The 24,877-nt window shown below is 43.8% G+C and overlaps 1 protein-coding gene across 1 annotated transcript in view; it reads right to left on the bottom strand.

Moving 5' to 3' along the window:
• The window catches only part of cog5 (component of oligomeric golgi complex 5), a 320,599-nt gene that overhangs the window by 278,856 nt on the left and 16,866 nt on the right, over positions 1–24,877 (bottom strand). The window contains 2 exon segments of the mRNA XM_084330304.1: positions 21,197–21,266; positions 21,804–21,858. Coding sequence (XP_084186430.1) covers positions 21,197–21,266; positions 21,804–21,858 — 125 coding nt within the window.

Genomic DNA, 24,877 nt, shown 5'->3' with positions numbered 1-24,877 from the left:
GTGGTGGGGGAAACTATCGATACAGTATAGTATCGCGATACTGTATTGATACAAGGGCGCCAAGAAACGATATTTTATTATGCAAATTCTTTTTTTTATAAGGAAGATGCTTTGTTCATTTCAATACCTGTAATACGTAGTACAGTAGTCCACACACACACACACACACACACACACACACACACACACACACACACACACACACACACACACACACACACACACACACACACACACACACACACACACACACACACACACACACACACACACACGTGTGCATTCAGTTAAGTTGGAATATGACTGTAATACAAACAGTTTGTCAGGTACATGCAACACAGATTACATTACAGTGTTGACATCTGTCTGCTTGAGAAAATCCCATTTGCTGCAATAAAAATTATTGAGGTGAAATGAACAGACTGAAAACTTTATTTTATTAGATAAAACATGTTGACAGTTTTACTTTGCAGTTGAAAAAAGGTAATAAATCGCAATATATCGCAATATTAATATTGCAATACTCACCATATCGCAATATATTTTTTATTGCAATACTATCGTATCGTGACTTAAGTAGCGTGATAATATCGTATCGTGAGGCCTCTGGTGATTCCCACCCCTACTCTGTAGCGCCTCCTGGTGACGCGGCCACAGGGTACATCTTGGACCCCGGCTGATCTACAAGGGACTCGGAGGTGGCTTGGCCCCTAGACGTGCAGGACGCAGGCCCACCGTTTCCCCGTGTCGGCTGACATGAGAGCGGCCAATGGACCGAACCCGGTGGAGGGGAGCCATAGTGAGGATTCAGTCCAACCCCAGTGGCGTCTGGACAAAAGATATATATATTTTTTTTAAGATAGTTTTTTGGGTATTTTTATTGGCTTATTGGACAGGCCCGGCAGAGAGGAAGGATGGGATAAGATATGGGGGAAGGACATGCGGCAAAGGTCGCCGTGTCCAGGAGTCGAACCCGGGACGGCCGCGTTGCACTGCAGTGCGTTACATGGTGCGCCACCTTGGCGCCCCTGGACAAAAGACTTTAAACAGATGATGATGTGCGGCGGACGTTTACTTAGTTATTCATGTGACCTGAAACGTTTTGTTTGAGACCTGGCGGCAGGAAGAGAAAAGGGGAATCACAAGAGTACACAAGAGATATCCAGGCTTATTTAGATTATGCGCTACAGTAGCAAGTAGCACTTGAATGCAAGTGGACACAACGAGGGCAACGCTTTTTGGCTTCGACACAACAAGAGCGCTAATCGCTTCTTAACACATTCAGCGCCACATTTAATCCCTATCCCTGCCGCTAGAAGGCCGGCTTAAAATAGTCATGTCCACGGTGTTTCACAATGTTTGCAGAGCTGTGTGTGTGTTCTGTATTATAGCTGCGGAGACAATGGTGTGGCTCATTTGACAGACACTACTTGTAGTTCAACATGTATATATTTTTTTGTGTCTACACACTGCAGTTTGTAGTTTATTAATAATAATAATAATACATTTAATTTGTAACGCACCCTACCGTCCTGAGAATCTCAGAGTGCTACAGAATTAAAAAGAATAAAATAAAAATAGATATAAAAAAAAGAACACATAGCAGAACAACATATGATAAGACATAAAATAAAAGGCCTTTCTAAAAAGGTAGGTCTTGTCTTGAGTCCACGTTTAAAAGTGTCAACAGTTTGTAGCGCTCTCAGGTGGTTGGGGAGAGCATTCCACAGTATGGGTGTGCTAAACATGGTGCATTTCCAAGATAATCTAGTCTTTTTTTCATAGATTGCGAGATAAAGCGTGTTATGTGCAATAAGCCTGAATCGTTCCGGTTGATTCCCTGAACCCCCAAATCAAAAAGGTATATAACATGTACATATGTACCTTCACAAAATCATCAAGGGGGGGTACCTGAAAATCTGATCGTTAGAAAAAGCCTCGTTTATGACCAGTAAAGTAAGCCACTGTGATCGTTACATAAACATGTTTCACGTTCGGTAAAATAGACATAGGGGGTCCTTACCTCAGCCAGAAGGTAATCCAAAAAGAATAATTCTAATGATCCCATCGGCGATCACGATTACCCGTTTATATGTAATTATACGTGTCTACGGGACACTATAGGTTCCGAGGCGATCAGCTCCGCCAGCGATTGCTTTGGAAGAGCTCCTCCCCCACAGAGCGAGCCTCGATAGTCCGGTGCATTCACTGACTATCCTGTTGCCTTTCTATCCGAGTTCAAATGTAGGCGATACTGCCACCTAGTGATATTCGACCGGCATTGCAACTCCAACGTATACAAGCGACCCAGGGACGGCTAGAATGACCCGGATGATGATTTAGAACGGGGATCAGAGGAAAAAAATATCAAAGGATCTAAAAACGTAATATTACGTGATTGGCGCAGAATGGGTTATGGGTATGCGCTTGTGAAGTGCCTCTGGAGGAAGAACCCGGTGGTGCAGCGTGGACACCTGTGACCTGGAGGAAGAACCCGGTGGTGCAGCGTGGACACCTGAGACCTGTATGACTGAAGAAGAAGTGATCGAGTGAGCAAAGCACCCGACGTGCGTATGCGTGTAGTTACTGTACATAATGAAAGATTAAACAAACCAGCCCACGGAGCAACAGTGATGACAGGGGTGCTCCTTCTGTGCACCTGATAAACAACAGGCCAAGAGCTAGACAGCGTTGTTGGTCTGCTGCCTCACAGCAAGAAGGGCCTGGCTTCAAACCAGACCGCTTTCTGTGTGGAGTTTGAAGATTCTCTCCATGTTCATGTGGGTTTCCTCCCCTCCAGAATAGTACATACTCTTGCCATTATCCTCGACCAAGGTTAATGGCATTACAACTGCTCCGAGGACCACTGCTCCTGAGTAGGTAGGACGGGCCAAGTGCAAAAATAACAATTTCCCCATGTGGATTAATAGAGTATCCCTTTAAAGGAACACGACACCTACATAATGCGCTTACCATCTTCTCCAGAGTCAGACAAGAAGATAGATACCAATTTCCTTTCTGTGCATTAGTGCGGCTAGTGGTCCACATCAGCTTCCATTCATTTGTGCTGAGCTAGGCTAGCTTGTAGCTGGATAGCTTTCTACTGAACGCACAGAGTGGAAATTGATATCCATCTTCGTGTCCGACTCTGGAGAAGACGGTAAGCGCATTTCCCATAATGTTAGCGCGTTCCTTTAACTCAAGTGAATCATTGCATCTGTTTTTCTAGGTTTTTCTGTGCATCTGTCATCCAAGATGTCCACGTATCAGTCCGTCTGAGACAGCAATCATTCAACACAGGACCATGAATCTTCAGTGGGGTTGTTTGAGAAGAATTAGGGTCCATCCCAATAACCCCCCTGGCCCCTACCATTTGGCCGTACACCTCCGTTTTGCGCGTGGCCACTAGGGCTGTGTATCACCACTGATTTCCCAAAACTATTCGATTCCGATTCACAAGGTGCCGATTCGATTCGATTTCCGACTCTCAAGCAGTTACATGAATGTACTTTTTATTGGAACATTGGCTTTTGCATATATGTCACGTCTGGGTGATGTCTCAGTAAGTGGTTTCGTAGATTTGTTGTATTTCCACAATCATTATCTATGTCTGTGACTCTCACAATAGCCAATGGAAATGCTAGAAATGGTCACATGGGCTGGGAGAACCAATGGAAAATGCCTATCCCGAGGCCCAACTTAATTGCCGACCCCTGGTCTACACCCTCCCCAGACTGACAGTGGGGCAATGCGCGCAACAACCAGGAAGGGAATTGGCATAACGACGAATTGGGGGATGAAAGGGAAAGAAATATATATATATATATATATATATATATATATATATATATATTATAATTTATTTTTTTAAGATCAATCTTTTGGGATTATGAATCGATAATCGCTCATTCAAATGAAGATCGATTCAAAATCGGGCAATACATTTTTTTAACCTAGCCCTAGTGGCCACGTAGTGAAGTGTGTCTCGATCCTCTTGTGGATCTAAGCGAGGTGGTCGTCTACCCCTCCCACTAGCCTTCGACACTTTATCTGTCTTTTGTTTTCAGATGCTGACTCAAAACGGAGGACTTTTTTTTCTATCTCACACTGTTCCAAAGATGATTACAACAATTTAGACTGCTGTGTGTTGTGTCAGGTTAGCAATTAGAGACGGCGAAACTACCCAACCAGACAAACCTCGCGCGTCACACCTTTTCAATATCATTTCTCCAGACGTACAGTTTGTTACAAGTGATGATTACAACTACTTCCACTACTTCAAATCATGACAAAAGGAATACATATACTTATCTTTTGACGGTGGACATTTATGTCAGTTTAGCAATCAGACACGGTGAAACAGCTCAATCGGACAAACCGGGCAGTACCGCTCCTCATTCAGTGATATTGAGGGGAAAAAAGCTGAATTGTTTTTGTTTTGAGTTGTTTCGCTCTCCTTTCTCTTTAGAGTAGACGCACACCGTTCCAAAACATTTCAGGTCAAATAAGTGTTGTGTTTGATACATACAATAAATACGTAAGTCTAGAGGGCGGCTAGGTGGCGCAGTGGGCAAGGTGCTTGCCACCAACGCAGGAGATGCTGGGTTCGAGCCCAGCTCTCGGCGTTGCTACCAGCTTGGCTGGTCGTTCATACTAATACAATTGGCAGTGTTAGGGGTGGGAAGCTGGTGGGTGGGGATCGGATGTTGTGGACAGCGACTCCTACAGGTCGGTTGGTGCGCCTGCGCAGTAGAATCAGGAAGCGACGAGGGCGGCGTGTCCCTCCCACGCAGACCCTCGCCGCTGAGAGATCGTGCTGTGCAGGTGAAAAGATGCGACGGCTGCCTCCTCGAGTACCGGAGGGGACACGTGATGCAAGGCTTCGTCCACATTGCAGCCGGCTTGTGGGAGGCATGGCCTAACAACGTTCGAGACAGGGGAGGGTAGAATTGGACAATACAAAATTGGGGAAGGGAGAAAAAATTTAAAATGGGAAGAAAAAGTAGATAAAAAAAATTATAAAAAATACACAAGTCTTTCTCTGGTCTGCAACCCCTTAACAATTGTGTGTATTGAGCTGTACTGTATTGTACCCATTCTGCAATCTGTTAATAAAATTTTCAATCAATCAAACATATCATTATTATATATTACATTGTAGGTTACATTTCTAGGCCCTGCCACTATAGAAATATGTAAGTAATTTACATTATTTTACTACTGATGACAAAACGAGGGGTGTCCCATTTCCTAGGTAAAGATTTCAAGCCCTACCCTTAGGGCCACTACCCAGTCGAGGGCACTCTTTGACCTAGAAGTCCTTGTTTGGGCCCAGAGATTCTGTGGTCTTCATCATTAACATAACGGTAGCAGCTAGCATCCACCACCAAAAAACGTAAAGCTAAAGCTAGAGGCGAGTAAACAGTAGAATGTCAACCGTGCTTCTACAAGGCAGAAGCCTGCAGGTGCTAGCATCCACAACAACTAGGCTGAGCTAAAGCGAACGTTACCCCTGGCCTGTGTCTTGGCTGCAATAAGGACAAATAGCGTCAAACTTACAAGTAGACAAAATAGTATAGATGCAGAGGAAAACAAAGCAATGAAATGTAGCTAATGTCAGAAATGCACAACACTTCTGTGATAAGACATGACATGCATCGTGCTTTATCTAGCCTCAACCAAAGCTGAATGAAAGATCGTCCGTGTCAAACTGCAGTTATACTTGGCACTAAATGGTTGATTGCGGGTGGTGGCTACAGCGACAGTAGGGACTGGGATATGCAAATTAGCTTAATAGTGATTGGTCAGTTGTTATATCTATGTCAATGTATTTGTTGCAATTCAATGGCTTGTTTCAATAAGAGGGGGTTCTTGTCATGGCTGAACTGCAGAGACTGTACATAACACGTTTTCTCAGCGCTGAGGCAATCCCTCATTGTGTAAAAACAATGCAAAACACAGGAAAAGGTCATTTTTACAATAGGGACCTTTAAGAATTTATATATAGCCACTGGATAAAGGTTAAGGTTCTTTTGAGAGGTATGTGTATGTTAACGAGGCCAGAGGGCCAGACAACACCAACCCCAGGCCCAAGGTGCTCACGGCCTGTGCTGAGCAGCTGGAGCAGCCTCTCCCTGGGAGCCCAGCTCTGGAAGACCTCCTGCATTGTCCCGGTGCCCAAGAAAGGACATCCCCAAGCGTCCTCAATGACTACATGCCAGTTGCTCTGACGTCACACGTCATGAACAATGTGAAACGCCGTACCCACAGCCGTAAAAAACATTTGAATCCCTACCCACCTTCAAAACCGCTCTTAAGGAGCACCTACGGGAGGCTGCAATTCGAAACTGGCCACCGCAAATGTCCACCCACCCAACCCCCTCCTAATGTAGTTTCCTTCCCCTCGTATGTATATATTTTCTGTTAGGATCTCTGTTTAACAGTACTGTATATTTGCATATCTTGTATGTCACAAATGTAACAGTACTGTATCTGTATGTCATGTATGTCATAATTGTCATGATATATATCTGTATATCTGTATGTCATGTATGTCATAAATGTCATTATGAATTGAAAATGGGGGACCCTGATGTAAACAAGACGAAAGTCTTTCTCTGGTCTGCATCCCCTTAACAATTGTGTGTATTGAGCCGTACTGTATTGTACCCATTCTGCAATCTTTTAATAAAGTTTTCAATCAATCAATTTTCAATGAAAACCTTTGAGAGGCTGGTCCTGCAGCAACTCAAGCCACTGGTGAGTGACTTCCTGGTCCTCCTGCAGTTTGCATGGACCACTGCACTTCCACGTTACATTGAAATCAGGGAGGAGATAGCGGGGGGAGCAAATTAATGAATGTGGATGAGAGCCTTGATGTACTGTAAGTGGTTGCAGCTATGGCTGTGTGGGTGCTGGAGACATGATCCAATAGACTTTTATGCGCCTGAGTCTCCTGAACACGGCGCGACCAATTCCAAATCGATCAGAACTAAATCGGCTGAGCTAAAGTCCCGTTTTCAGCACCTACTCCCCATACGCATGCGCAGATTGCCAACGGAGTCTGAACGGCGTGCGACGTGGCGCGAATGAATGTTGAATGTTCCATCAGAGGGGGGAGCTTGTGCCTGCTTCGGTGGCCGGTGTCCTTTCAACCGAACAGGATAATGGAAAAATTATCCCACTCAATGGCCAGACGCGTCTTATGGCGATATCTACAATTACCTCATTGAGTCTCCAGGTAGACTAATGTTTATATTTAAGTGCAGTGGTCTATAGCCGCTCACACTACCACCACAAGCTCCCCCCTCTGATGGAACATTCAACATTAATTCGCACCGCGGCGCGCGCCGTTGGCAATCTGCGCATGCGTATGGGGAGTAGGTGCTGAAAACGGGACTTTAGCTCGGCCGATTTAGTTCTGATCGATTTGGAATTGGTTGCGCCGTGTTCAGGAGACTCAGGCGCATAAAAGTCTATTGGATCATGTCTCCAGCACCCACACAGCCCTAGCTGCAACCACTTACATCAAGGCTCTCATCCACATTCATTAATTTGCTCCCCCTGCTATCTCCTCCCTGATTTCAGAATCCCGGAAGTGTTGCGGTGGTCTATACCAGGCAAACATTGGTGTTGTAGAGGGTGTGCCATCATCCACTTGCTCCACACACTCCTCTAAACACACCTGGAGAAGCCATACAGCACAGTGAGAATCATGTCCTTCAATTTCTCCAGCACCTTCAACAACATCCAGCCATTCCAGCTAGATTACTGACTACCAACAGACCACAATACATCAGACTGCAGGGCAGTGAGTCAGAGTTGGTTTAATATTTTTATATATATTTTTTTATGCGTCTATTCATTCTGTTTAAACCAATGGGGTTTTTCTTCACAGTTGCAGATAAAGATTAGGCTACACTAATATTATAGTATTAAAACTGATGAGTTATATTCATTAACTCATTCTGCGCCAATGATGAAAAAAGTCAGGTTAACTCGCCATGCTTTGAGCGCCAATCACGAGAAATCTCAGGTTTTAATCGTTATTTCTTTTATTAGCTATATCCATTAATGAATTGAGCGCCGCGCTCCAGGGCCCATTTCATTCTTGCATGAGGAAGGATAATAACGATAATCTAGCGTTGATTTCAGGAAGATTCGATAATCAGGCGAAAAATGACAACGTGATAAGTGGATTCCACTAAAGGGCTATTAGCGCGTCTTTTCTTGGGATTACTAAGAATCACCAAAACTATACTCATATTCAAAACGGTATAAGACGGAAATGTACGGATGAAAAAACAATCCGTTTTTTGCATGTTGACCAGAAGCAACTCACTGGCAATCGACGGTGTTATTAGATCCATAGCTATAATATAAAATATATTTTAACTTAAGCACTTGCAAGTTTCGAAGTCTCCCCATTGACTTACAGCGATGGCGTTCTACCCAGAAGGTAGACAGCGACCCCTGGCGCTGAATGAGTTAAAGAAAGTTGATAAATTTTTTTTAAAGACTCATTTAATCAGATTAATCACTTTATTCAAATTGAGGATATTTATATATATAAAAAAGAAAATTATAAAGTTTTTTTGGATATACATTTTTTTTTAATTAAAAACGAAGGTTCGAACGTCCGTTCGAAAAACCCTGACAAAGTTCTAAGCCCAAAAACAGGCTTCGGGGAAACAGCTCGACAGCAAGGTGGGAAACTTCTGACGAAGCTATCTGATGGGGAATAGATGGAGGCGGTGGACACCTAGTGGACACCTACAAGTGCCTGGGAGTACACATGAACAATAACCTGGACGCGTGAATACTTTACCCAAGGCAGTTGTCCTTCTGCGTTCGGTTTGCGCGCCCTGATTGGCCTCTCAGCGCCCAATCGCCTATCGCCTAACTACTCTGTGCTTTTTCGAGCTAACGTACGGCTCACAAGCAGCTCAAACTACCTGTTGGAATAAATTAATTGATTGATGTTTAACTTGTCCCTGTATGTGTCCAGTCATTTCGACTAGCAAACGTTGTATTTAACGTTACCTCAGGATACCACTGTATTGTATTTAGTTGGTTAGCTATGTAGCTAATGTGGATAGCATTTTGAATAGCATCAATGCTAGCTGGCTGGCTACAGCTTTATTTACTAAATTATGGAGGCTTTTTAATCGTCAAGGTAAGAGAGGATGTCATGATCAACTGAAGGCATATGCTATGGAACAATATGTGCTTGGGTTTTCAGAAAAAGGCCAGCTATGTGACGCTAATATCTCTAATTAGTATCGTGTATTGCATCAGCTAATGTGGATAGCATTTTGAATAGCATCAATGCTAGCTGGCTGGCTACAGCTTTATTTACTAAATTATGGAGGCTTTTTAATTGTCAAGGTAAGAGAGGATGTCATGATCAACTGAAGGCATATGCTATGGAACAATATGTGCTTGGGTTTTCAGAAAAAGGCCAGCTATGTGATGCTAATCTCTCTAGTTAGTATCGTGTATTGCATCAAGTGTAAGCACAGCAGAGCCCCGCTCCGCTTCAGACAGAGAGCACAGCGCATAGTAGTATATTGAGCGAGTAGTGCGGCGATAGTAGGGCTAACGCGATTGGGCGCTGAGAGGCCAATCAGGGCGCGGGTAAAGTATTCACGCAACCTGGACGCGTGTATGCTTTCTACAACGCAGTTGGGTTTCCGGGTTCCTCCGATTGGCCACTAAGCCCACGTGACCCTACGCTATTACGCCCCCCTTATCGCCGCCAGTTATTGCTTACGCCCGCGCATGCGCATGAGCTGCGACAAGCCCCTCAGCCAGCCAGCAATACTAAGCTCCAGTTAACCTAATTTATACTGTAACAAATCATTAAAAAAATATACCGTTAACTGGAATATGTTGTTTCTTTACACATATGTTGGATTATGTACAAATCTAATCATGACATTTAAGACATGCATGACATACAGATATATATATATCTCTGACTCTGAGCACCTGAAGACTGTGCTATTAAACCAGGAAGTGCAACCAACAATGTACTTTTGGATAGCTATATATACTTTATAGTATTGCTATCTGTCCATTCTCATTGTCACTTGAGTGCATAAACCGTGCCTTCATAATGGCTTAAAGAAAATAAAAATCCATCGGTTGGTTGTCATTTTATAGCGTCGTGAATATAAGCTTTATCGCAGTTTTCGTCTCGTATTTTTTCTGGAAAGCTATTTATAGGGCTAAAGGCTAGTCACGTTATATCGAACGGCATTTCTGTTGTATATATACGAATGAAATAAGACAAACTGCTTAGCATCCGGACTATTACAGAGCATCTATGGATGAAATGGGGGCGGCGGGGGACGCCGATTAGTATTATTGATTAGCAATACAGTGTGCGTTCAAGTAGCCACATTCACTGATCGATCGCTTGCGTTTTACAACAATGTCCAATCCGGCTGTAATTTGGGGGAAATGTGTCCTACCGTCAGCCCATGTGATCGCCGGCAGCATTTCCCCATTATTCATCGGCATCTGGTAGATCGATATGTCCATTGGCTGATCATAAATCCCATTATTCCAGGCTGAAATCTGTGGTTCGAACCGTGATCAAAGATGGAGGATGTTCGCTTGGGATCCAGGCTCATATGAAACTCCCATAGACAGTAAAAGAATTTTTTTTTCCCATTCGCCCTCAATGATACTGCAGTGGAGCGAGAGGATCTGGAGGATCTGGCCGGTATTGCATGTCGCCGATTTCAAGGAGGCGGGTAAATCTGCAGAGTCAATCGGGGATCTTGATCCGTTTATTAATATGGAATAAAACAATAACAACTTGCCACGAGTTAACTCGTGGCTCTGGTCCTCAACGCATGGCACCGAAACCCGAGTTAACTCGTGGTTGGGTGGCAAAGTGTTAAAGGAAACTTGTCTAACTCCAGGGTAGATGGCAAATAAGCTAATTTCCCAAAATGTTGAAGTGTTCCTTTAAGACCCACCTTTTCTCTCTGGCTTTCGTCACCATGTAGCTTGTTGATTTTATGATCTTATTGTTTTATTGTGTTATTGTTGTATCGTTTTGTTACTGTGTCCTTTGCTTTTAAATACTTTTTTAAGTATTTAAATCTATTTAAATTTTTATTGTTGCCTATGTTTATAGTTTTTTTAATATGCTGCCTCTGTACAGCACTTTGTGCCCCTGTGGCTGTTAAAGCGCTTTATAAATAAAGTAGGATTGGATTGGAGAGGACAAGAAGGAAGACTAACCTGGAGAACCTCTCCCATCCCCTCTGTGAGGGGGTAGCTAAGATGAGGAGCATGTTAACACCAGGGTTTCCATTAGAATTTTTTTTTGCAGGTCTGAGTGTCCGGTAGATTTCAATCTACCGGACAAATGGGATAAATTCCGGTCAGAGTTTATTGAGCTTAAAAACAATTGATAGGCCTATATAAAGAATGACATCCTCAAGGCATTTATAATATTTTAACTTAAAACTATGCTACTTTTGCGTATATACAGTCATTAATATATTCCAAATAAAACAAGTCCCTTGAGACTTCGTGCTGCTGCCGACTTGAGGTGTCGGTGGGCAGTCTGCCCGACATTAAAACTAACCTACACTGTAACACGCAACACTTGATGAACATTGTTACTCAGCTGATAGAGTTGTACCCTTCTTGCTGTCTTGTCGTACAGAACTTGTAAGTCGCTTTGGATAAAAGCGTCAGCTAAATGACTAAATGTAAATGTAAATGTAAATGTGATCGCCATGGGTTAAATTCATAATTTACCATCCCTCGCCAGCTCTATTTGTCTATGGAGAAGTTCCCCTTCTTTGCAGGGCTATAACTTTTTTAATTCTATTGCTAAATTGCCATTATTATGGCCCATTCAATGTCCTATATGTATTGTTCACTAAAATATGGTCTAAAGTATAAGTATGTTTTTATCGTTTTCTGCAGCTTTCTCCAGAACTTGATTTATAGCTCCAAATGCATTATATTGATGATGAAATACAGTTTGATAGCAATCGGCGCGAGATAAAAAATGTCAACTGGACGTGGTTCTAGAAGTTACTACGTGTCATCTGATGATGACCGGATGGGCGGAGGATCGTTTATAATTCCGTGGGCAGCGTTAGATGATTCATCCAGAGTGGGTCATATGTTCATCATAGCAGTTTATATGGAACACGTTAGAATATAACGCTGAATCTTACCGTGGCTTCCTCGCGCCGCTGGCAGATGAGCCTGGAACAGAATTGTTTCTATTATGGGATGGAGAAATGCCTGATCCATTTCCAGGTTGTATAATAGTATATACGTCCAAATCATGTTGTTTTTTCGAGTTATTTGGACCGATCGATGTTCACTGTGTCAAGACGGAGTCTCTCTAACGATAGCGAGTGCCCGGACCACATATGGATGAGCACTTCCGGTTCAAAGGCTCATTTCCGGTTGGCGATCTGCCGATCGGCCACCAGATGGCGCTCTTGAACCGCTAGAGAGTTGAGTGGAGCTTTGCAGTGTGTCTCAGGGCTCCGGAGGGGAAATATGATTTCGATCACAGATTTTTGAAATATTGACATCAAAGACGAGTTACGGCGTCTTCGGCAGAATGAGCATGGCTAGGAATGACGTCATAACTCGTCATCGGCGATCATAGTGTTAATAAACAGCAGTCTGTTATAAACACATTTTTATGAGCTAACGAATTCCGTTATATTGGACATTTGTATTAATTATATCAAGCGAAGAACTGAGAAATTTGGCAGAGAGAGATGGCAACATTATCATGGGTTTGCGTGATGTATATCTCCACCTCCCAACGACTTTGTGCTGGTCATAATGTCCGGTGAAAATAATTCCCTCTAAGCACAATTTGATTATTTGAATTGTATTAAAATAGGCTAAAATTAAATAGCCTATGCGATGAACGAAACAATCATTACATTTGTTTCATCGTTGCTTCACCAAGCAGCCGGTCTAATAATGACATCGCTGTTGTCAGCGCGAGCTTGCTGCTCCTAGATTTGCGAGAAGCTTCCAGCTGCAGACCCACAGAACAGCTGTGTTTTTAGGTCCGGTCTGGGGACCGCTCAGCAGCGCCCCCCACCCAACAGCTGAATTGCCAATGGCTGAATTGGAGTACTCTGCCGGCAAAGCTGGCGGGTTCTGTGGGTCTGCAGCTGCATGCTTTCGCAAATCTAGCAGCAAGCTCTCGCTGACACAGCGTTGTCATTATTAGACCGGCTGCTTGGTGAAGCAACGATGAAACAAATGTAATGATTGTTTCGGTTCATCGCATAGGCTATTTAAATTTGAGCCTATTTTATACAATTCAAATAATCAAATTGTGCTTAGAGGGAATTATTTTCACCGGACATGACCGGAGAGATTAAATATGTCGGACTTCAACAGATTTTGCCGGTCAAATACCGGTAATTACGGCTAACGGAAACGCTGGTTAACACATTGAGTGCCACGCCCTCCGGGAAGTGACCCCTTCCTTGCTGTCCATTAAACCCATGTAAACGTAGTTGTAGTTTGTAGAGCTAAACCTATATTTTATAGTATAGCTATGGGTCTAATAACGCCGTCGAGTCTCAGTGACTTGCTTCTGGTCAACGTGCAAAAAAGAGATTATTTTTTCATCCGTACATTTCCGTTTTATACCATTTTGAATATGAATATAGTTTGATTGCTTCTGAGTCATTCCAGGGAAAAGACCAATTCAATAAACACGTTGTAATTTTTCGCCTGATTATCAGGATCTTCCTGAAATCAACGCTAGATCATAATTATTATCCTTCCTCGTGCATGCATGCAATGTTGTTTAGACCGTCGATCGGGGTAGAAATAAATATCAGATCAACGCAAGCTATCATTATATAATGTCCTGTACATTGCTGATGTAATGCAAAAAAAATAATCCAAATATCTGATCGCCATTCCAGTTATCCACAGCGATTCTGTCTCCGACGTTGTTGGGCATTGCACTCAACGGGCAGGCGGGGTCAGTAGTCAAAACCATCCCTACAAGATTGCACTTCAACGGGCAGGCGGGGTCAGTAGTCAAAACCATCCCTACAAGCGTGTGTTTTGCCGGAGTGTGTAGGACCTGCCCCCACGCCGCAGCTCGGTAGAGAAAATAAACTAACCCGTTTCTAACGGGGTGCAATAATGGCCGAAGGCGTTAGGGGGCGGTATAAGACTGTCTGCCAGCTCAGACACATTCAGTACAACATGCACAAGGTGCCCAGCTGAATTATGAATGGCGAATAAAATAAATACCATGAGAAAAACGTAGCTCTACGTTTCCGGCACTCAACGATCGGGCGACAGAAACGTAGTTCTATGTTTTCGGCAACCAAAATGTTAACCATGTTTTAATCTTATTCTCCTGGTTTATTTGGATCCTTATTCCGACTGTACCTCTCCTCCTCTATTCACTGCCATCACTGTTGCTGTCTAGGACACCTGTATTTCTCCACCGGGATGAATAAAGGTTTATCTCATCTAATACACACGCTAATAAACGGGACAGGACATCCATCCAGCTGCACCCCCTTCCTTCTCTCTCTCCTCCCTGCTCCAAGTCCCAAGACTATACTGACCTCTGTCTGTCCTTCAGCCAACAAGGGCTGCTGCATCAGTTCAGTCTCTCTCTCTCTCTCTCTCTCTCTCTCTCTCTCTCTCTCTCTCTCTCTCTCTCTCTCTCTCTCTCTCTCTCTCTCTCTCTCTCTCTCTCTCTCTCTCTCTCTCTCTCTCTCTCTCTCTCTCTCTCTCTCTCTCTCTCTCTCTCTCTCTCTCTCTCTCTTCTCTCTCTCTCTCTCTCTCTCTCTCTCTCTGGTCCTGCTGTGTCCTATGTTGGAGTCGTTCCACTATTCACAGTCTATGGAGCGGCTTCAGGTATCTTGTCTCTCTGCTGCTCAGCTTAAGGACAGACTGAGCTGTGCGCTGTGTGTGAATTCTATCTTTAAAATGACTTCTAATAGTCTGCGACCCCTTAAGCGTCAACAGACTCTTGACCTTGAGCTGCCAGATAGTATTTCCAGCGTTTTCAGTACCAGTAACAATGACGTCATCCCCTGTAGGACTTCATGAGATGAAGACAAAAGGGAGGATATTGGTGGATGAAGCTAATCTCCCTCCTTGATAAATTCTTAAAAAGGAAATGCGCTTCCTGTCTTCTCCGGAGTCAAGACAAAGAATATAGATACCAATTTCCTCTCTGTGCGTTCAGTAAGAAGTTATCCGGCTGCAACCAAGCCCGGCTTAGCACAAATTAATGGAAGCGTATACGGACCAGCTAGACTAGCTAGCTGTTGGCCAAGGGGAGACGGAGAGAGGACGGTGCGACGTCAGTGTGAGTGAGGGAGACGGAGAGAGGATGGTGTGACGTCAGTGTGAGTGAGGGAGACGGAGAGAGGACGGTGCGACGTCAGTGTGAGTGAGGGAGACGGAGAGAGGATGGTGTGACGTCAGTGTGAGTGAGGGAGACGGAGAGAGGATGGGTGTGACGTCAGTGTGAGTGAGGGAGACAGAGAGAGGATGGTGCGACGGTGTGAGTGAGGGAGACGGAGAGAGGATGGTGTGACGTCAGTGTGAGTGAGGGAGACGGAGAGAGGATGGTGTGACGTCAGTGTGAGTGAGGGAGACGGAGAGAGGATGGTGTGACGTCAGTGTGAGTGAGGGAGACGGAGAGAGGATGGTGTGACGTCAGTGTGAGTGAGGGAGACAGAGAGAGGATGGTGTGACGTCAGTGTGAGTGAGGAGACAGAGAGAGGATGGTGCGACGACAGTGTGAGTGAGGGAGACGGAGAGAGGATGGTGCGACGACAGTGTGAGTGAGGGAGACGGAGAGAGGATGGTGCGACGACAGTGTGAGTGAGGGAGACGGAGAGAGGATGGTGCGTCAGTGTGAGTGAGGGAGACAGAGAGAGGATGGTGCGACGTCAGTGTGAGTGAGGGAGACGGAGAGAGGATGGTGCGTCAGTGTGAGTGAGGGAGACGGAGAGAGGATGGTGCGACGACAGTGTGAGTGAGGGAGACGGAGAGAGGATGGTGCGACGACAGTGTGAGTGAGGGAGACGGAGAGAGGATGGTGCGACGTCAGTGTGAGTGAGGGAGACAGAGAGAGGATGGTGCGACAGTGTGAGTGAGGGAGACGGAGAGAGGATGGTGCGACAGTGTGAGTGAGGGAGACGGAGAGAGGGCGGTGCGACGTCAGTGTGAGTGAGGGAGACGGAGAGAGGACGGTGCGACGTCAGTGTGAGTGAGGGAGACGGAGAGAGGATGGTGTGACGTCAGTGTGAGTGAGGAGACGGAGAGAGGATGGTGTGACGTCAGTGTGAGTGGGAGACGGAGAGAGGATGGTGTGACGTCAGTGTGAGTGAGGGAGACGGAGAGAGGATGGTGCGTCAGTGTGAGTGAGGGAGACGGCGAGAGGATGGTGTGACGTCAGTGTGAGTGAGGGAGACGGAGAGAGGATGGTGTGACGTCAGTGTGAGTGAGGGAGACGGAGAGAGGATGGTGCGTCAGTGTGAGTGAGGGAGACGGAGAGAGGATGGTGTGACGTCAGTGTGAGTGAGGGAGACGGAGAGAGGATGGTGTGACGTCAGTGTGAGTGAGGGAGACGGAGAGAGGATGGTGCGTCAGTGTGAGTGAGGGAGACGGAGAGAGGATGGTGTGACGACAGTGTGAGTGAGGGAGACGGAGAGAGGATGGTGCGACGACAGTGTGAGTGAGGGAGACGGAGAGAGGATGGTGTGACGTCAGTGTGAGTGAGGGAGACGGAGAGAGGATGGTGCGTCAGTGTGAGTGAGGGAGACGGAGAGAGGATGGTGCGACGTCAGTGTGAGTGAGGGAGACGGAGAGAGGATGGTGCGACAGTGTGAGTGAGGGAGACGGAGAGAGGATGGTGCGACAGTGTGAGTGAGGGCAGGCAGAGGACATGGTCAGCTCTCTCGGGACATACATAACACTGACTGGTTAGCTACCTACCGTCTGACTCGCGTCCACTTACACCCAAAATGAATAATGGACAGTCAGACACCGACTCTCTCTCTCTCTCTCTCTCTCTCTCTCTCTATCGCTCGCTCGTTCGCTCGCTCGCTCGCTCGCACGCACGCACGCACGCACGCACGCACGCACGCACGCACACGTTGTCACGATACTGGAATTTCGAACTTCGATACGATACCTTGAAAAGTATCGATATTCAATACCATTTTCGATACCACAGGGAAAAAGGTTCAATCTTCAAATGTAAAAAAAAGAAGAAAAAAAAGATAAATATATATATATTTTTTTAATACATGATATAATCTTAGAAATTAAGTAAAGTTAATAGTACTGCGTGTTAAGCATAACAGATTGATTGATTGCAAATTGTATTAACAGATTGCAGAATGGGTACAATACAGTACAGCTCAATACACACAATTGTTAAGGGGATGCAGACCAGAGAAAGACTTTTGTCTTGTTTACATCAGGGTCCCCCATTTGCAATTCATCATAACATATATGATTTTTTTTTTGTTTTTTTATCAAATTTTTATTTATTACCTTTTTTCAACTGCAAAGTAAAACTTTGTCAACATGTTTTATCTAATAAGATAAAGTGCAGTCTGTTCATCTCACTTCAATAATTTTTATTGCAGAACATGGTATTTTCTCAAGCAGACAGATGTCAACACTGTAATCTGTGTTGCATGTACCTGACAAACTGAACTGTTTGTATTACAGGCATATTCCAACTTAACTGAATGTGTGTGTGTGTGTGTGTGTGTGTGTGTGTGTGTGTGTGTGTGTGTGTGTGGACTACTGTACTATTACAGGTATTGAAATGAACAATGCAACTTCCTTATAAATAAATAAAAATTATAAAAAAAAGAAATTATGAATAATTAAATATCGATATTGCGGGAAATGAGTATTAAAACCGTTTTAAATATTCAGAATCGATATGTATCGAAAAATCTATATTTTTGACAACACTAACACACACACACACACACATATACATAAACACACACACAGGCTCGGTGTCTAACAGACAGATAGGCACGTCAGTTCAGCCCAAAGCAGAGACCCAGGCCAGGATGGATAGTCATTTCACACCAAACATAAACAAAGACAGATGGACAGAAAGAGAGACAGACACAAATCCGGAGGGACTGTCATTGCACAGTTCATACACAATGGCTGGCGGACGCGGAGACACGCACACACACACACACACACACACACACACACAAGTGCACTCAAACACACGGCCAATCAAACAAACCCGAGATGCGCCCCAGGAGGATCTCAAAATCACAGCGACCTTTTGGAGACAAAGTTTCATCAATATTTAATGACTGCTGTATACGGCAAGGAACAGACAAAAGAAAAACCAATGTTCCCGCCTGATTTATGCGTCCATGTTTTGCATGTTTGGCTATTATGTTAATAACAGAAATGTTAATACCTACTGAAACTTCCAAGCCCAAAAAATGGTAATCGGGACAGGCTGACATTCTCCACAACTGATTATGTGAAGAAAGCTGTGCAGGTTGCCACACCCCGTTTACCATATGAAACCCAGTTTGAAAATCTAGATGATCCTAGTGATGCACACAGGCCTAATACTGAACACTTTGGGTGCCAATCACGTGTTCATGTGGATATTTGTATTCATTATCCATCCAGGGAGCCTGTTGTTACCATAGGGAATGAGTCTGAGGTCGCCAAAGTGCAATATACCAGCCGTATCCAGCTAGACGGCGGTATCGAGCACCCTTTGAAACCTTGTATCTTGGCCTGTGCGTCGATCTAATGGGTCCGGTCGTTTTTTTCTTTTTTGTTGCTCAAACTGAGCGGTTCGGATTGAGAAGAATCAAATGCTCCTGATGCATGATATATGGTGGATTATGTTGGCGACACGATGGACATCAATACTTGGAATCGCGATCAGATAATTGGAATATTCTTTTTGGGGTACATCCTAGTCAAGGTAAGGGCTATATGATATCAATCTTGCGTTGATCCAAGCATGTCTTCACCTCGATCCGAACGTGTGTGTAACGTTAGTCCACAACGTATGCCGTTGGTGGCGATCAAAGCATCAAAAAACAACCACCCCCTTTCATGCATTCATGATGAAACATCCAATCCAATCCAACTTTATTTATAAAGCGCTTTAACAGCCACAGGGGCACAAAGTGCTGTACAGAGGGAGCATATTCAAAACTATAAGCAGCACTAAAAATAGATAAAAAAAAACAAGAGTACCAAAAAGAGAAAAAAAAGAGAAACATAGGCAGCAATACAAATTAAAATAGATCAGAGTTCTTAAAAAATATTTAAAAGCAAAGGACACAGTAACAAAACGATACAACAATAACACAGTAAAACAATAAGATCATAAAATCAACAAGCTACATGGTGTCGAAAGCCAGAGAGAAAAGATGGGTCTTAAGGAGGCCTTTGAAACGGGGCAGTGATGAGGCCTGCCTAATCTGCAGCGGCAGCTCGCTCCACATTTTGGGGGTGACAACGGAGAAAGCACGGTCCCCCTAAGCTTATGCCTAGTTGTAGGCACTAACATAATACCTATGATATAGATTTGCGAATAATAGCGGGTCCAGGCAAGAAACGGCAGCGGTTATAGTATAATATACGCATAAGGCTATTCCTCAGCATGGGCGGCTACGTGGCGTAGTGGGCAAGGCGCTCGCCACGAATGCAGAGACGCTGGGCTCGCCTGTTCGAGCTCCACATTGCTTTCAGTTTAGCTGGTCGTTCATACTAATACACATTGGCCGTATTAGGGGGTGGGAAACTGATGGGTGGGGATCGGGCGTTGTGGACAGCGACTCCTACAGGTCGGTTGGTGCGCCTGCGCAGTAGAATCAGGAAGTGTCGGGGGCAGCGTGAGCCTCCCACGCGTTACTCCTCGCCACTGAGAGATCGAGCTGCGCAGGTGAAAAGATGCGACTGCTGTTACCTCAAGTACCGGAGGGGGCTTGTGCTATGTATGACTTAGTCCACATTGCAGCCGGCTTGTGGGAGGCAAGAAACAGCGTCCGTGACAGGGGAGGGTTGAATTGGATGATACGAAATTGGGATGGGAGAAAATATAGAAAATGGGAGAAAAAAAAAGGCTATTCCTCAGCATTTCAGGAATTACACCAGACCGATCTAAAAACATACTTATATTCACCGCGGTATAACGCGCAAATGTATGAATGGAAAAGTTTTCTCTTTTTTGCATCTTGACCGGAAGAAAGTCACTGTCAAATGACCATAGTATTGTATCCATAGCTATAATATAGAATATAGTTATAGCTCCACAAATAAGGTGACGGACTCCTATCTTTTAAAGTGTGACAGTGAATAGATGGGGCCCGAAAAAGGTGTGGCACCCAATGTGTTAAGAGGCTAGTGTTGCTTTTCTAGTATATTTAGCGTGAGAGGCTTAGCGCTCAGAGATGCTTTCACATTAAATATAATGTCCCCTAATTTTATATTACATTTATGAGAGACGTAAGTCATCAGGGTGGTAATGAGGCGCGACAGCCATTCAGTGAGTTGGAAAATATAGGAGGGGGGGGGGGGGGGGGGGGGGGAGTACCACTTTGCTCGAGGGGCTGATTTCAATAATGAAGCACGATGCATAATAAAGAGTGGTTGTAGTACACACCCAAGGTTAGATCACGGTTTTTGGAGGGTGACATCCAGGGGCGGGTTCCAGGCAATGTAAATATTCAGTCGCTTAGATATTCATGTTAAAATAATTTATCATGCTAAAAATCATGTTTCTTTAACTCGTTCACTACCACACTACAAAAGTTTAACGTTTTCACTACATGGTAAATGGGAGGTTTTTTATCCAAAGCGCTTTACAATTTGTTCCTCATATTTACCCCTTCATCTCACACACCGACGGTGGAGACCGTGCACGGTGCCAATCTGCCCATCGGGAGCAGTTAGGGGTTAAGGGTCTTACTCAAGGACACATCGACACGCTGCCCGGGAGGAGCAGGAGTCGAACCGGGAACCTCTGGAGTACCAGACGACTGCTCTACCTCCCGAGCCACTGTCGCCCCCACTACAGAAGGTTAAGCCTTTCACTACCACACTACAAAAGGGTTAACTCTTTCACTACCACACTACAGAAGGTTAACCCTTTCAGTAGCACACTACAGACGAATTTTACCTGCAGTCTAGCCAGCTGGGCGGTCCTGGCCACAATCTTGTTGTAAGGGTCGACAATCTTAGTCCGTATCCTGTCCCGGAAAAGAGAAATGATACAGATTATAAACGGCACGGTGTGTGTGGTGTTCTCAAGGTCATGACCTCTGCAAGGAACAGCATGGGGTGACATAAAGTACATCAGGGGTTCTCAACCTGTGTAGCGTCAAGGAACCCTGGACTTCATGCACATCAGGCCGTGAACCCCCGTTAGATAAGATATCGTCTCAGGGGAAGATTTAGTGTGAAACCTAACAGAATAGTCATTCTTATACATTCTCTCATTGGGATAACTTCTAGTGAACGTTTTTTTTTTCTTTTTTTTACCCCTGGGGGTCCCCGATCATTATGTTAAAAACTATTTAAGTGGATTTTCTATATCTATATCCAAAGCGTGTTTGGTTCGAAAGAGGGTGTTGTTAGTGTGGAACATTGTCCCCTCTAACTCAGGTCTATATAGACTGAAGGTTATCCTTGAGACGTCAAGTGTGGTTCTCCGTTTAGAAATGCAATTACAAGGACATGTTTTCCATATTATCTTCTCCGCCTCCTGCTATGAAAGATGTATTTACCTGTCGACAGCACCCTGCAGGGCGGTGATCCGTGTCTGCATCATCTGAAGAACACCTGACACACACACACACACACACACACACACACACACACACACACACACACACACACACACACACACACACACACACACACACACACACACACACACACACACACACACACACACACACACACACACACACACACACACACACACACACACACACACACACACACACACACACACACACACACACACACACACACACACACACACACACACACACACACACACACACACACACGTCATTGATGCATCATTGAAAAACACAATGCAAACCCAGCAGCAGAACCTTTCACCTTTCGAGTCTCGTCTTCTACATCAACTGCAGTAACTCTTATGATTATTAAATAAACAGAAATGTATCTTTACATTTAAAATTTAAAGTCAATTGAACCCCATCTCTGCTGGGTATTATTATGACATCAGTTGAAAGGTTGATTTTGGTGCAGTCTAAGTACATGATGCTACTGCCCTCTTGTGGCCATTTACTTTTAGTCAATTCTGGGACATGAAACAGTGTTACAACGGGGTGTACTGTATAATGTTATAATGTCATCAGTTGTCTTTAACACGTCCTCTTTTGCTGTTAGCTAGCATCAGCGCTAACATTAGCTATTAAAATGTTAGCTAGCCTAATGTCAGCTACTAAATGTTCACAAATCACAACTAGCATTAGCTGTAACAGTTGGTAGCTGGCATAGCAGCAATATGAGTGAGGGAATGTGTTTGTTTAGTCGCTTTGCTCTTTCTTACGCATTAGCATATTGTTTTATTTTGATTAATAATTTCTGTTTTAATTTTGTATCTATATTAGATTAGATTGAAAGGTATTGTCATTATAAAGCACAAGCACAGTACGAGGAAAATATTTTTGGCATCTAATCAAAGTGCAATAGCAATTATACAATGTACAATGTGTCGTTTTTGTTTTGTTTTAACCTAATTATATTCCATTTTCTTCAATGTGTCTATCTGTCCTTTGCTTTTACACTTACACTGTAATCATAACTACCTACCTCAAACTACACTGCCCTGCAGAAGCTAACCACAGTAACAAAAATAAAACATTGAGTTAGAAGTTCAATTTAACTTCTCAATATCCGTTTTATCTTGTGACAAAGTTTCAGAGTTCAATCTTGCCCTGTTTTTGAGAAAATGGCTATAAAGAATTGCAGTAACTACAAAATGGTTAGGATAGTCAAAGAACAAAGCCCTTTTTCAAATGTTCACGGTTTGCGTAGTTACTGCGGTTAGCTTCTGCAGGGCGGTGTAGTCTACCAATTAGGGCTGCAACGATTAGTCGACATAATCGCCGAATTTTTGTGTTGATGCGTCGTATAATTTTTTTTTTTTATATAAAAAACATTTTTTTGCACTACCTATCTTTGTGAAAGTGGCTTCTCAGCTCTGGTCCAGCTGAAGACAAAGCAGAGGAACAGATTGGACATTGAGCATGACCTCAGAGTTGCTTTGTCTACCATCACCCCAGACTTTGAGACTCTTGTCAGGAGCAAACAACATCCCCAGTATTATTATTATTATTATTATTATTATTATTATTATTATTATTATTATTATTATTATTATTATTATTATTATTATTATTATTATTATTATTATTATTTTATTATTTTATTTCATTGTGTTTTTAGCCCTAGTTGCACTTTTGTTGCAACCCCAGTTATCCCATTAGTTCCCCCAAACTTACTGTCGGTCTGTTATGTTAAGCTAAGAAGTCTGCTAAGAGCCCGGAAAAGGAGCCGTGCCCACAGGAAGCAGAGATGGAGGGTGTGACAGAAATAATCGTTAGATTAGTCGACTAATCGAAAAAATAATCGACAGATTAGTCGACTACCAAAATAATCGTTAGTTGCAGCCCTACTACCAATATAACAATGTTTGATAGCATGCTGTACTTACCATATACAGTCAGGTCCATAAATATTTGGACATCAACACAATGTTCATCATTTTGGCTCTGTACACCACCACAGTGGATTTGAAATGAAACAAGATGTGCTTTAAGTGCAGACTTCCAGCTTTAATTTGAGGGTATTTACATCCAAATCAGGTGAATGGTGTAGGAATTACAACAATTTATGTGCTTCCGCCTTTTTAAGGGACCAAAGGTAATTTGCTGCTCCAAGTTGTTCCTCATTATTTCATTTACAAGAAGCAGATCAAAGGTCTAGATTTTATTTCAAGTGTGGCATTTGGAATATGTTGCTGTCAACTCTCAATAGGGAGGTTGAGAGACCAATATAATCGACGCACAGCACAAGACACAGAGTTTCAAAGGGTGCTCGATACTGCCGCCTGGTAGGATGCGGCCGGTACTGCACCTTCGGATTCCCAGTATGCATTTTTCAGGCAACACACAGCTCACTGACATTGAATGGAGCATTAAAATCGAAAGAAATGAAAAACGACCCAGAAACGTGTTAACACGTGATTGGCACTCAACAGTCGGGCCTCAGAAACGTGTTAATCAGTGAATGGCACTGAATGTGTTAAGGCAAATAAGTGGAATATTATGCAATGGCCACATCAATCACCTGACCTGAATCCAATTGAGCATGTATTTTACTTGCTGAAGCCAGACTGAAGGGAAAATGTCCCAAGAACAAGCAGGAACTGAAGACAGTTGCAGTAGAGTGTCTGGTGATGTCTATGGTTTCCAGACGTCATTGACTGCAAATGGTTTGCAACCAAGTATTAGAAAGTGACCATTTTATTTATGGATCGTTAGTTTGTCCAATTACTTTTGGTCCCTTAAAAAGGCGGTTGCGCGTGTACATGTAGGAACTGTTGTAATTCCTACACTGTTCACCTGATTTGGATGTAAATACCCTCAAATTGAAGCTGAAAGTCTTGATAGTTTAACACTTTGACTGCCATGAAACGTCTTTTGACGTCATTGCGGGCCATGCTCAAGTTGCCGGAGGACGCTGTACAGCGTCCTTATATCAATATTTCAAAAATCTGCGATCTGATTCATATGTCCCCTCCGCTGGCCTGAGATCCACC

Source organism: Notolepis coatsorum, assembly GCF_963971535.1.
Source record: "Notolepis coatsorum genome assembly, chromosome: 15".
Lineage (NCBI taxonomy): Eukaryota > Metazoa > Chordata > Actinopteri > Aulopiformes > Paralepididae > Notolepis > Notolepis coatsorum.
This window is presented reverse-complemented; position numbering and strand designations above follow the sequence as displayed.